At 41.5% G+C, this 13673-nt stretch overlaps 1 protein-coding gene across 2 annotated transcripts in view; it reads right to left on the reverse strand.

The window, feature by feature from the left end:
* Positions 1–13673, reverse strand: part of nup98 (nucleoporin 98 and 96 precursor) — an 84069-nt gene that overhangs the window by 23500 nt on the left and 46896 nt on the right. For both annotated transcript variants that reach the window (XM_080434610.1, XM_080434609.1), the window contains 6 exons: positions 10900–11038; positions 7852–8029; positions 4707–4853; positions 3807–4055; positions 2331–2463; positions 1966–2171 (listed from right to left, as the gene is read on the reverse strand). In XM_080434610.1, coding sequence (XP_080290736.1) covers positions 1966–2171; positions 2331–2463; positions 3807–4055; positions 4707–4853; positions 7852–8029; positions 10900–11038 — 1052 coding nt within the window. The remainder of the gene's footprint in view (positions 1–1965; positions 2172–2330; positions 2464–3806; positions 4056–4706; positions 4854–7851; positions 8030–10899; positions 11039–13673) is intronic.

Consider the following 13673-nt stretch of genomic DNA (forward strand, 5'->3'; position numbering starts at 1 on the left):
AAGAGCCCTGAGTCCATCAGACCTGACCCCTAAATATGAATATTAATATTAATAACATGAAGAGACCTGAGTCCATCAGACCTGACCCCTAAATATGAATTATTAATATTAATAACATGAAGAGACCTGAGTCCATCAGACCTGACCCCTAAATATGAATATTAATACTATTAATAACATGAAGAGCCCTGCATCCATCAGACCTGACCCCTACATATGAATTATTAATACTATTAATAACATGAAATGGTTTAAATAGTACGGTTGGTTTATAAAGCTTTAAATGGTTTAAATAGTACTGTTGGTTTATAAAGCTTTAAATGGTTTAAATAGTACGGTTGGTTTATACAGCTTTAAATGGTTTAATTAGTACTGTTGGTTTATAAAGCTTTAAATGGTTTAAATAGTACTGTTGGTTTAAAAAGCTTTAAATGGTTTAAATAGTACTGTTGGTTTATAAAGCTTTAAATGGTTTAAATAGTACGGTTGGTTTATAAAGCTTTAAATGGTTTAAATAGTACTGTTGGTTTATAAAGCTTTAAATGGTTTAAATAGTACTGTTGGTTTATAAAGCTTTAAATGGTTTAAATAGTACGGTTGGTTTATAAAGCTTTAAATGGTTTAAATAGTACTGTTGGTTTATAAAGCTTTAAATGGTTTAAATATTACTGTTGGTTTATAAAGCTTTAAATGGTTTAATTAGTACTGTTGGTTTATACAGCTTTAAATGGTTTAAATAGTACGGTTGGTTTATAAAGCTTTAAATGGTTTAAATAGTACTGTTGGTTTATAAAGCTTTAAATGGTTTAATTAGTACTGTTGGTTTATACAGCTTTAAATGGTTTAAATAGTACTGTTGGTTTATAAAGCTTTAAATGGTTTAAATAGTACTGTTGGTTTATAAAGCTTTAAATGGTTTAATTAGTACTGTTGGTTTATACAGCTTTAAATGGTTTAAATAGTATGGTTGGTTTATAAAGCTTTAAATGGTTTAAATAGTACTGTTGGTTTATAAAGCTTTAAATAGTTTAAATAGTACGGTTGGCTTATAAAGCTTTAAATGGTTTAAATAGTACTGTTGGTTTATAAAGCTTTAAATGGTTTAAATAGTACTGTTGGTTTATAAAGCTTTAAATGGTTTAAATAGTACTGTTGGTTTATAAAGCTTTAAATGGTTTAAATAGTACTGTTGGTTTATAAAGCTTTAAATGGTTTAAATAGTACTGTTGGTTTATAAAGCTTTAAATGGTTTAAATAGTACGGTTGGTTTATAAAGCTTTAAATGGTTTAAATAGTACTGTTGGTTTATAAAGCTTTAAATGGTTTAAATAGTACGGTTGGTTTATAAAGCTTTAAATGGTTTAAATAGTACTGTTGGTTTGTAAAGCTTTAAATGGTTTAAATAGTACTGTTGGTTTATAAAGCTTTAAATAGTTTAAATAGTACGGTTGGTTTATAAAGCTTTAAATGGTTTAAATAGTACTGTTGGTTTATAAAGCTTTAAATGGTTTAAATGGTACTGTTGGTTTATAAAGCTTTAAATGGTTTAAATAGTACTGTTGGTTTATAAAGCTTTAAATGGTTTAAATAGTACTGTTGGTTTGTAAAGCTTTAAATGGTTTAAATAGTACGGTTGGTTTATAAAGCTTTAAATGGTTTAAATAGTACTGTTGGTTTATAAAGCTTTAAATGGTTTAAATAGTACTGTTGGTTTGTAAAGCTTTAAATGGTTTAAATAGTACTGTTGGTTTATAAAGCTTTAAATAGTTTAAATAGTACTGTTGGTTTATAAAGCTTTAAATGGTTTAAATAGTACTGTTGGTTTAAAAAACTTTAAATGGTTTAAATAGTACGGTTGGTTTATAAAGCTTTAAATGGTTTAAATAGTACGGTTGGTTTATAAAGCTTTAAATGGTTTAAATAGTACTGTTGGTTTGTAAAGCTTTAAATACATTTATAAAGTACCTTTGCCAGTGCGATGCTGTCGCTGAGGGCAACAGGACCCCCTAGTCTGCGGACCCCCACCGTCCTGACGGGCGGCTCCGCCGTCCTACTGGGCGGGGCCAGCTGCAGGGAGGTGAAAGGTCGCGGCGAGGGCTGGCTCAGCAGAGGAAGGGGGGAGGGGGAGGTCACGGGGTCAGCGAGAAACGAGAAACGAGTCTGAAGAAGACCTGAGGACAGTAGAGGACATTATGACTTATGAGGACATTATGTGGACATTATGAGGACATTATAGGACATTAGAGGTTATTAGAGACAGACACAGACAGACACAGACAAACACAGAGTCAGACAGAGACAGACAGACAGACAGACAGACAGACAGGTACCTGTCGTCCTGCTCCTGGCGGTTCCAGGCAGGATGAGGCGAGGTGAAGAGGAAGACTCCACCAGACTCTTCATCATCACTCCAGTCTCCATGTCATCTTCCTCATCCTCAGCCAGCAGACACGCCTTCATGATCTGAAAGTGTATTAAACATGATCTGAAAGTGTATTAAACATGATCTGAAAGTGTATTAACACATTCCATGCCAGAGTTTAATCTCATAATGTACTCACCAGTGCCAGCGTTTTATTGTTGTTTTTTTGTTTTTTTCATGTCGCCACAGACCTCGCTAAATAAGTTAAAAGTGCGCGTTCATTTGGTTCTAAACACACAGCGGATCCGTGAGAAACGGCCAGCGAAAACAGTTTCCAAATCCGAGCCGCCATCTTGAAGATACAGTGGATCAACGCTAAACAGTGATCAGCGAGGAGAAAAACAACAACCGAGAAAATCGAGTTTTAAACAGGATCCCAGACAGGAAGCGGATACGATCGAAAAAAACGGAACCCGAATAATTCTGTTTCCGACCGGAAACCGGAAATGGAAATGGATCAAAAAAATTCGGAAAGTGCACCTGGGGCGATTACAATGGGAATCGGCGGTTCGCGTAGATCTACGCGACTGGCACGCTGCGGCTTTAAATAGGTTCGCGTAGATCTACGCGATTGGCATTCAATGTGTTAAACATGATCTGAAAGTGTATTAAACATGATCTGAAAGAGTATTAAACAATACAAAAAAATCACACCCAGTGTGAAGTGGGCGGTGTGGTCACAGTGGTCATCACAGTGATGGAAGAAGTGATGAAAGAAAAGTAATATTGTGGACCAACCATTGTACACCCCTAACTTAAAAAAAAATAAAGTTTTTTTTTCAAGTGCATAGTCCTATTTATAGGGCTATGCACACGTGTCATGTTTCACTAGCCAATCACAGTCCTGAATAGACTGTGATTGGCCAATCACGTGCAGGGTTAGGGGGGTACACTGATGGCCAATCACAGCGCAGGGTTGGGGGGGTGCAATGGGTGGGGGGGGGGTACAATGGTGGCCAATCACAGTGCAGCGAATGTCGATGTCCAAACCTCACATATAGGGGTGGTTTCACCGCCCAAAAATAGATTATTTTCTGGGGACCCCCTAAAGACCCAACTTTGAGGACCACTGTTCTATAATGTGGTTTAAATCTCAGACTAGACTATAAGGTTGTTGGTTTAAATCCCATACCTGCAGAGTGTGAGGGCTTAAATCCCATACCTGCAGAGTGTGAGGGTTTAGATCCCATACCTGCAGAGGGTTTAGATCCCATACCTGCAGAGGGTTTAGATGCCATACCTGCAGAGGGTTTAGATGCCATACCTGCAGAGGGTTTAGATCCCATACCTGCAGAGGGTTTAGATCCCATACCTGCAGAGGGTTTAGATCCCATACCTGCAGAGGGTTCAGATCCCATACCTGCAGAGGGTTCAGATCCCATACCTGCAGAGTGTGAGGGTTGTGTCCCAGGGTGAAGGCCAGCTGGCTGGAGGCAGAAAGCTGCTCGTGGGTTTCTGATGGAATGGAGCCGGACACTCTGTGGAGAGCGGCAGCTTTCCCGCCCTCTGACTCCTCCTCTGACTCCTCCTCCCCGCCGAGCGCTGAACTTCCCAGCATGCTCTCTGGCTGCGTTGCCACGGTGATGTCGGCCATGTCGCTGTCCAGCTCCGCCCCTACGCCGCTGGACACTTCCTGAACACACACACACACACACACACACACACACACACACACACACACACACACAGCGTTAGTTCAGCAAAAGCTAAGGTATGGCAAGGTTACGATTGATTAAAATAAGGGACACCTCTCCTTCCTGGGCGCGCAGACCAAACATTTCTTTGGGTCAAAACCCCCAAAATGCATAGAAAACTATCCATCATACCTCCTCTGAGCCAGAGGAGCTTTAGTTACTGTGAGCTGTGTTTTCTTTAGCTGTTGTTTTTCCATCTTCAAATCCTATAATGTCTTAAAAACAGCGTGAGATTCCTTCTTGCTAACAGCGCGGTAGTTCCTGGACAGACAGGAAACCGCTGCATTTTCGTTTCCGTTTCCGGCCGGATGACGTCATTTTGGCGGGAAAGAAGCCCCTGTCCACTTTCAATAGAAAATATGTTTATAAAAGGCTTTCGGGGGTGAAATTCATGGAGTGGGTGTTGTGAAACATTTGCCACTCACAAAAGTGAGTAACTTTTTTTAAAGTTACCTAGTATTACTTTAACAACAGAATAACATTCAGAGATGGTGGAATAGTGGTCTGGCTACGTGAGACTAAGGTGAGACAAACAGGGGAGACAGACAGAGACAGAAGCATGGAGGACAGACAGTAGGTGAGACAGGTACCTGTGGCACCACCTGCTGGTGTTGCAGGAACTGCAGTTTGGAGGGAGGAAGTGATGTCATCGTCTTCAGTTTCTTGGGGTCTGCTTTGGGCGGGACTTCCTGTTCCTCGTCTGACTCCTGAAGTCCATACTTAGAGAAATGACTGACCTGGAGAGACAGACAGGCAGAGAGACAGACAGCTGGCATGAACATGTGTAGAACTTAAATGTTATAATGGTGACAGTCCTACATGTGTAGACCTTAGACAGTCCTACATGTGTAGACCTTACAGTCCTACATGTGTAGACCTTAGACAGTCCTACATGTGTAGACCTTACAGTCCTACATGTGTAGACCTTACAGTCCTACATGTGTAGACCTTACAGTCCTACATGTGTAGACCTTACAGTCCTACATGTGTAGACCTTACAGTCCTACATGTGTAGACCTTACAGTCCTACATGTGTAGACCTTACAGTCCTACATGTGTAGACCTTACACAGTCCTACATGTGTAGACCTTACACAGTCCTACATGTGTAGACCTTACACAGTCCTACATGTGTAGACCTTACACAGTCCTACATGTGTAGACCTTACACAGTCCTACATGTGTAGACCTTACACAGTCCTACATGTGTAGACCTTACAGTCCTACATGTGTAGACCTTACAGTCCTACATGTGTAGACCTTACAGTCCTACATGTGTAGACCTTACAGTCCTACATGTGTAGACCTTACAGTCCTACATGTGTAGACCTTACAGTCCTACATGTGTAGACCTTACAGTCCTACATGTGTAGACCTTACAGTCCTACATGTGTAGACCTTACAGTCCTACATGTGTAGACCTTACAGTCCTACATGTGTAGACCTTACAGTCCTACATGTGTAGACCTTACAGTCCTACATGTGTAGACCTTACAGTCCTACATGTGTAGACCTTACACAGTCCTACATGTGTAGACCTTACAGTCCTACATGTGTAGACCTTACAGTCCTACATGTGTAGACCTTAGACAGTCCTACATGTGTAGACCTTACACAGTCCTACATGTGTAGACCTTACACAGTCCTACATGTGTAGACCTTACACAGTCCTACATGTGTAGACCTTACACAGTCCTACATGTGTAGACCTTACACAGTCCTACATGTGTAGACCTTACAGTCCTACATGTGTAGACCTTACAGTCCTACATGTGTAGACCTTACAGTCCTACATGTGTAGACCTTACAGTCCTACATGTGTAGACCTTACAGTCCTACATGTGTAGACCTTACAGTCCTACATGTGTAGACCTTACAGTCCTACATGTGTAGACCTTACAGTCCTACATGTGTAGACCTTACACAGTCCTACATGTGTAGACCTTACACAGTCCTACATGTGTAGACCTTACACAGTCCTACATGTGTAGACCTTACACAGTCCTACATGTGTAGACCTTACACAGTCCTACATGTGTAGACCTTACACAGTCCTACATGTGTAGACCTTACACAGTCCTACATGTGTAGACCTTACACAGTCCTACATGTGTAGACCTTACACAGTCCTACATGTGTAGACCTTACAGTCCTACATGTGTAGACCTTACAGTCCTACATGTGTAGACCTTACAGTCCTACATGTGTAGACCTTACAGTCCTACATGTGTAGACCGTGTAGCTTTTAGATGTTCTATTTCCACCATGTTTGTGTAGAACAGTAATAGAACAGGTGTTTTCAGAGACATGTTTGTGTAGAACAGTAATGGAACAGGTGTTTTCAGAGACATGTTTGTGTAGAACAGTAATAGAACAGGTGTTTTCAGAGACATGTTTGTGTAGAACATTAATAGAACAGGTGTTTTCAGAGACATGTTTGTGTAGAACAGTAATAGAACAGGTGTTTTCAGAGACATGTTTGTGTAGAACAGTAATAGAACAGGTGTTTTCAGAGACATGTTTGTGTAGAACAGTAATAGAACAGGTGTTTTCAGAGACATGTTTGTGTAGAACAGTAATAGAACAGGTGTTTTCAGAGACATGTTTGTGTAGAACAGTAATAGAACAGGTGTTTTCAGAGACATGTTTGTGTAGAACAGTAATAGAACAGGTGTTTTCAGAGACATGTTTGTGTAGAACAGTAATAGAACAGGTGTTTTCAGAGACATGTTTGTGTAGAACAGTAATAGAACAGGTGTTTTCAGAGACATGTTTGTGTAGAACAGTAATAGAACAGGTGTTTTCAGAGACATGTTTGTGTAGAACAGTAATAGAACAGGTGTTTTCAGAGACATGTTTGTGTAGAACAGTAATAGAACAGGTGTTTTCAGAGACATGTTTGTGTAGAACAGTAATAGAACAGGTGTTTTCAGAGACATGTTTGTGTAGAACAGTAATAGAACAGGTGTTTTCAGAGACATGTTTGTGTAGAACATTAATAGAACAGGTGTTTTCAGAGACATGTTTGTGTAGAACAGTAATAGAACAGGTGTTTTCAGAGACATGTTTGTGTAGAACAGTAATAGAACAGGTGTTTTCAGAGACATGTTTGTGTAGAACAGTAATAGAACAGGTGTTTTCAGAGACATGTTTGTGTAGAACAGTAATAGAACAGGTGTTTTCAGAGACATGTTTGTGTAGAACAGTAATAGAACAGGTGTTTTCAGAGACATGTTTGTGTAGAACAGTAATAGAACAGGTGTTTTCAGAGACATGTTTGTGTAGAACAGTAATAGAACAGGTGTTTTCAGAGACATGTTTGTGTAGAACAGTAATAGAACAGGTGTTTTCAGAGACATGTTTGTGTAGAACAGTAATAGAACAGGTGTTTTCAGAGACATGTTTGTGTAGAACAGTAATAGAACAGGTGTTTTCAGAGACATGTTTGTGTAGAACAGTAATAGAACAGGTGTTTTCAGAGACATGTTTGTGTAGAACAGTAATAGAACAGGTGTTTTCAGAGACATGTTTGTGTAGAACAGTAATAGAACAGGTGTTTTCAGAGACATGTTTGTGTAGAACAGTAATAGAACAGGTGTTTTCAGAGACATGTTTGTGTAGAACAGTAATGGAACAGGTGTTTTCAGAGACATGTTTGTGTAGAACAGTAATAGAACAGGTGTTTTCAGAGACAGATAGACAGTCAGACAGACAGACAGGTGTGCGTGTGTCTCACCTCAAACACCCAGGAGCCTGTCTCCGGTCGGTACTCCAGGAAGCGAGCTCCCTGCTTCCTGCAGGCTGTCTCCAGCCTGGCCTGGTAGTCCATGTTGGACAGACGTTCTGGAGACCTGATGTCACTGCAGGACGTCTTATCCACAGGCCACACCCCGTCTAGAGTGACCTCAGCACGTCTAGAGAGAGAGAGAGAGAGAGAGAGACATATCACATGGTCTTATCTACAGGCCACACCCTGTCTAGAGTGACCTCAGCACGCCGAGAGAGAGAGAGAGAGAGACATATCACATGGTCTTATCTACAGGCCACACCCTGTCTAGAGTGACCTCAGCACGTCTAGAGAGAGAGAGAGAGAGAGACATGTCACATGGTCTTATCCACAGGCCACACCCCGTCTAGAGTGACCTCAGCACGCCTAGAGAGAGAGAGAGAGACATGTCACATGGTCTTATCTACAGGCCACACCCCGTCTAGAGTGACCTCAGCACGTCTAGAGAGAGAGAGAGAGAGAGAGAGACATATCACATGGTCTTATCTACAGGCCACACCCCGTCTAGAGTGACCTCAGCACGCCTAGAGAGAGAGAGAGAGAGAGAGAGACATATCACATGGTCTTATCCACAGGCCACACCCCGTCTAGAGTGACCTCAGCACGTCTAGAGAGAGAGAGAGAGAGAGACATGTCACATGGTCTTATCCACAGGCCACACCCCGTCTAGAGTGACCTCAGCACGTCTAGAGAGAGAGAGAGAGAGAGACATGTCACATGGTCTTATCCACAGGCCACACCCCGTCTAGAGTGACCTCAGCACGCCTAGAGAGAGAGAGAGAGACATGTCACATGGTCTTATCTACAGGCCACACCCCGTCTAGAGTGACCTCAGCACGTCTAGAGAGAGAGAGAGAGAGAGAGAGACATATCACATGGTCTTATCTACAGGCCACACCCCGTCTAGAGTGACCTCAGCACGCCTAGAGAGAGAGAGAGAGAGAGAGAGAGACATGTCACATGGTCTTATCTACAGGCCACACCCCGTCTAGAGTGACCTCAGCACGTCTAGAGAGAGAGAGAGAGAGACATGTCACATGGTCTTATCAACAGGCCACACCCCGTCTAGAGTGACCTCAGCACGTCTAGAGAGAGGACACACACAAATGTTTACGCCCGGGATTCAAACCCAGGTCTCCAGTGATACAGACAGACAGACAGACAGACAGACAGACAGACAGACAGACAGACAGACAGACAGACAGACAGACAGACAGACAGACAGATGGATTAAAGCAAAATAAAATCTCACAACTGAAACATGTTGCTAAGCCCAATGGACCCTTCGCTAAACCCCACCCCAAAAGCGATTGTCCAATGCCAGCTTAGCAACCGTTGATAGCCTGGCATAGGTCTGGCAAGCTTTCGTCACCTGCCATAGCTGTCAATGTTGTTTTGCCCGCACACACACAATCATTTGCAACATAATGGCAAGAATAGGAATACCACGATAATGCAATGGTGACTATGAACCATAGAGTTATAATATATCGCTATGAAGCAGCAACAGATTCCACGTACCCAAACCCGTTGGAGGGTTCTTTTCCCAAGCTGAAATCTGCACTTAAACTGCGAGGCTGCATGGCTGTGTTAACAACACATACACAGCTTAACGTCGGGAAAGTTACACGACTCACTCGCCCAGGTGGTGTCAATAATAGGCTACTAATCACCGTAATCCTAACAACATTCAGAATCACAGCGCTGCCTGTTTCGGATTCCGCACGTTAATGTATATTAATTCATTTGTTTGTCTATTTATGAACTGCTACTGCAGTCTTACCCTGCGGTACATGAAAACTACTGTTACAGTCAAGGATCACCTTCAACCTGGTGTTAGCACTTTCTCCATTTACGGTCCGTACATCTATATAAACGTTCAGATTTCAAATATAAAGTGCTTACCCCATGGCCACGGATGTTACAATTATGCACGGGACTCTCAAAAGTACCCGTATATTCTGTATTGTTCAATAAAAAGCATTTAAATCCGATCAGTGGCCATTTTCTCATAGAGTTATAATGTATCAGAGTGCAATACAGCTACCAACCAATAGGGTCGCTTAGTTGAAAGCATATGGAGAAAATGGCCACCGATCAGCTTAAAATGCTTTTTATTGAACAATACGGATGTTACAGGTACTTCTGAGAGCCCGTACATAAATGTAACATCCGTGGCCATGGGATAAGCACTTTATATTTGAAATATGAACGTTTCTGTAGATGTACGGGCCGTAAATGGAGAAAGTGAAAACACCAGGTTGAAGTTGACAGTCGTGACAGTCGACCGTTGTGTATCCAAGGCTATTACTCCCTCTAACATTTCCTGTGTTTTTAGTTTATTTAAATAATGTAATGCACATTTGTCCAGTGATTAGACTACTGCAGGTAGCCTGGCTCCACCCCCTGAATCGTTTGCCTCGCATTCAGGGTCTGGTGACGCTGTCGAAGGCGGGTGTTTCTCGGTTGAAAATCTGTACGACGAATCGGGATTGGGATAATCCAGTATGAACCAATCGCCAAAGAGTCTTTGAAAAAAAAACTTTGGCCACGCCCCCATCTCAGAAATCGGCTGCATTGAGAGGGCTTTCAGACTGAATAATGGAGTGAAACGAAATGAAAATTCAGGCTGAGTGTCAGGCTATACTGCAGGCCTTGTTGACTAGATTTAGAAGAGATTTTGAAGCTCTAACTCCTGAAATGATCGATTATTTTTAAGGGGAAAAGCTGTCATTTAACATGCAAGTCAATGGGTGAGAAGCAGAGCTTGCCAGGCGCTGCCAGGCCTGGGTGTGACTAACTTCGCACCACCAGTCACAGAGTGAAGTGGGTGGGGCTTAGCGAAGGGTCCATTAGTGGAAACCGTGTGAAACAAAGTGTCCTTGAGCAAGACACTGAACCTCTGACTTTGAGCCCTTTCCTCCATGTCATCATGTGTGGGTGTGGTCTTACTGGTTGAGCCCCTCCCCCTGTGGTGGTTTGTGGGTGTGGTCTCACCTGTTGAGCCCCTCCCCCTGTGGTGGTTTGTGGGTGTCGTCGGGATAGACGATGACTTCTTTTCGCCGGAAGTGGACGATGTCGTCCAGGTTCAGACCGACCACGTTCAGCGTTCCTGGGAAGTACACCGACCCGTACCCTGCAACAGCCAATTAGAAGACTGCATTAGAACTGACCTATCACCACTAAATCACCCTGCAACAGCCAATCAGAAGTAGGGATGTGAAAAAAAGTAGATAGGTAGCAGAAAAGATCACTGGTATGACAGCTGATAGCCTGAGATATTAACCTACTATCAGCGTTGTGGAGGGGAAAGGCTTCCGTGAGCTGAAGACATTTTCAGAATACACCGTGCTCTGTCGCCAAACAATGACGACGCCACGAGAGAGAGAACGAACGTAGGCTGAGGTAACCGGAACCATCGCCCCAAAACACACTCGCCCCCATTTTCTTTACCGAGGTTACATGTAGGAGTACCTTTCTTTACCGAGGTTACATGTAGGAGTATCTTTCTTTACCGAGGTTACATGTAGGAGTACCTTTCTTTACTGAGGTTACATGTAGAGTACCTTTCTTTACTGAGGTTACATGTAGAGTACCTTTCTTTACTGAGGTTACATGTAGGAGTACCTTTCTTTACTGAGGTTACATGTAGGAGTACCTTTCTTTACTGAGGTTACATGTAGAGTACCTTTCTTTACTGAGGTTACATGTAGGAGTATCTTTCTTTACTGAGGTTACATGTAGGAGTACCTTTCTTTACTGAGGTTACATGTAGAGTATCTTTCTTTACTGAGGTTACATGTAGGAGTATTTTTCTTTACTGAGGTTACATGTAGGAGTACCTTTATTTACTGAGGTTACATGTAGAGTACCTTTCTTTACTGAGGTTACATGTAGGAGAACCTTTCTTTACTGAGGTTACATGTAGGAGTATCTTTCTTTACTGAGGTTACATGTAGGAGTACCTTTCTTTACTGAGGTTACATGTAGGAGTATCTTTCTTTACTGAGGTTACATGTAGGAGAACCTTTCTTTACTGAGGTTACATGTAGAGAACCTTTCTTTACTGAGGTTACATGTAGGAGTACCTTTCTTTACTGAGGTTACATGTAGGAGTACCTTTCTTTACTGAGGTTACATGTAGGAGTATCTTTCTTTACTGAGGTTACATGTAGGAGTACCTTTCTTTACTGAGGTTACATGTAGAGTACCTTTCTTTACTGAGGTTACATGTAGGAGTACCTTTCTTTACTGAGGTTACATGTAGGAGAACCTTTCTTTACTGAGGTTACATGTAGGAGTACCTTTCTTTACTGAGGTTACATGTAGAGTACCTTTCTTTACTGAGGTTACATGTAGGAGTACCTTTCTTTACTGAGGTTACATGTAGGAGAACCTTTCTTTACTGAGGTTACATGTAGGAGAACCTTTCTTTACTGAGGTTACATGTAGGAGAACCTTTCTTTACTGAGGTTACATGTAGGAGTATCTTTCTTTACTGAGGTTACATGTAGGAGTATCTTTCTTTACTGAGGTTACATGTAGGAGAACCTTTCTTTACTGAGGTTACATGTAGGAGTACCTTTCTTTACTGAGGTTACATGTAGGAGAACCTTTCTTTACTGAGGTTACATGTAGAGAACCTTTCTTTACTGAGGTTACATGTAGGAGTACCTTTCTTTACTGAGGTTACATGTAGGAGTACCTTTCTTTACTGAGGTTACATGTAGGAGTATCTTTCTTTACTGAGGTTACATGTAGGAGTACCTTTCTTTACTGAGGTTACATGTAGGAGTATCTTTCTTTACTGAGGTTACATGTAGGAGTACCTTTCTTTACTGAGGTTACATGTAGAGTACCTTTCTTTACTGAGGTTACATGTAGGAGAACCTTTCTTTACTGAGGTTACATGTAGGAGAACCTTTCTTTACTGAGGTTACATGTAGGAGAACCTTTCTTTACTGAGGTTACATGTAGGAGTATCTTTCTTTACTGAGGTTACATGTAGGAGTATCTTTCTTTACTGAGGTTACATGTAGGAGAACCTTTCTTTACTGAGGTTACATGTAGGAGAACCTTTCTTTACTGAGGTTACATGTAGGAGAACCTTTCTTTACTGAGGTTACATGTAGGAGTACCTTTCTTTACTGAGGTTACATGTAGGAGAACCTTTCTTTACTGAGGTTACATGTAGGAGAACCTTTCTTTACTGAGGTTACATGTAGGAGAACCTTTCTTTACTGAGGTTACATGTAGAGTACCTTTCTTTACTGAGGTTACATGTAGAGTACCTTTCTTTACTGAGGTTACATGTAGGAGAACCTTTCTTTACTGAGGTTACATGTAGGAGTATCTTTCTTTACTGAGGTTACATGTAGAGTACCTTTCTTTACTGAGGTTACATGTAGGAGAACCTTTCTTTACTGAGGTTACATGTAGGAGTACCTTTCTTTACTGAGGTTACATGTAGGAGTACCTTTCTTTACTGAGGTTACATGTAGAGTATCTTTCTTTACTGAGGTTACATGTAGGAGTACCTTTCTTTACTGAGGTTACATGTAGAGTATCTTTCTTTACTGAGGTTACATGTAGGAGTACCTTTCTTTACTGAGGTTACATGTAGAGTATCTTTCTTTACTGAGGTTACATGTAGAGTACCTTTCTTTACTGAGGTTACATGTAGAGTATCTTTCTTTACTGAGGTTACATGTAGGAGTATCTTTCTTTACTGAGGTTACATGTAGAGTATCTTTCTTTACTGAGGTTACATG

The sequence above is a fragment of the Gymnoscopelus braueri genome (genome assembly GCF_963280865.1).
Source record: "Gymnoscopelus braueri genome assembly, chromosome: 8".
NCBI lineage: Eukaryota > Metazoa > Chordata > Actinopteri > Myctophiformes > Myctophidae > Gymnoscopelus > Gymnoscopelus braueri.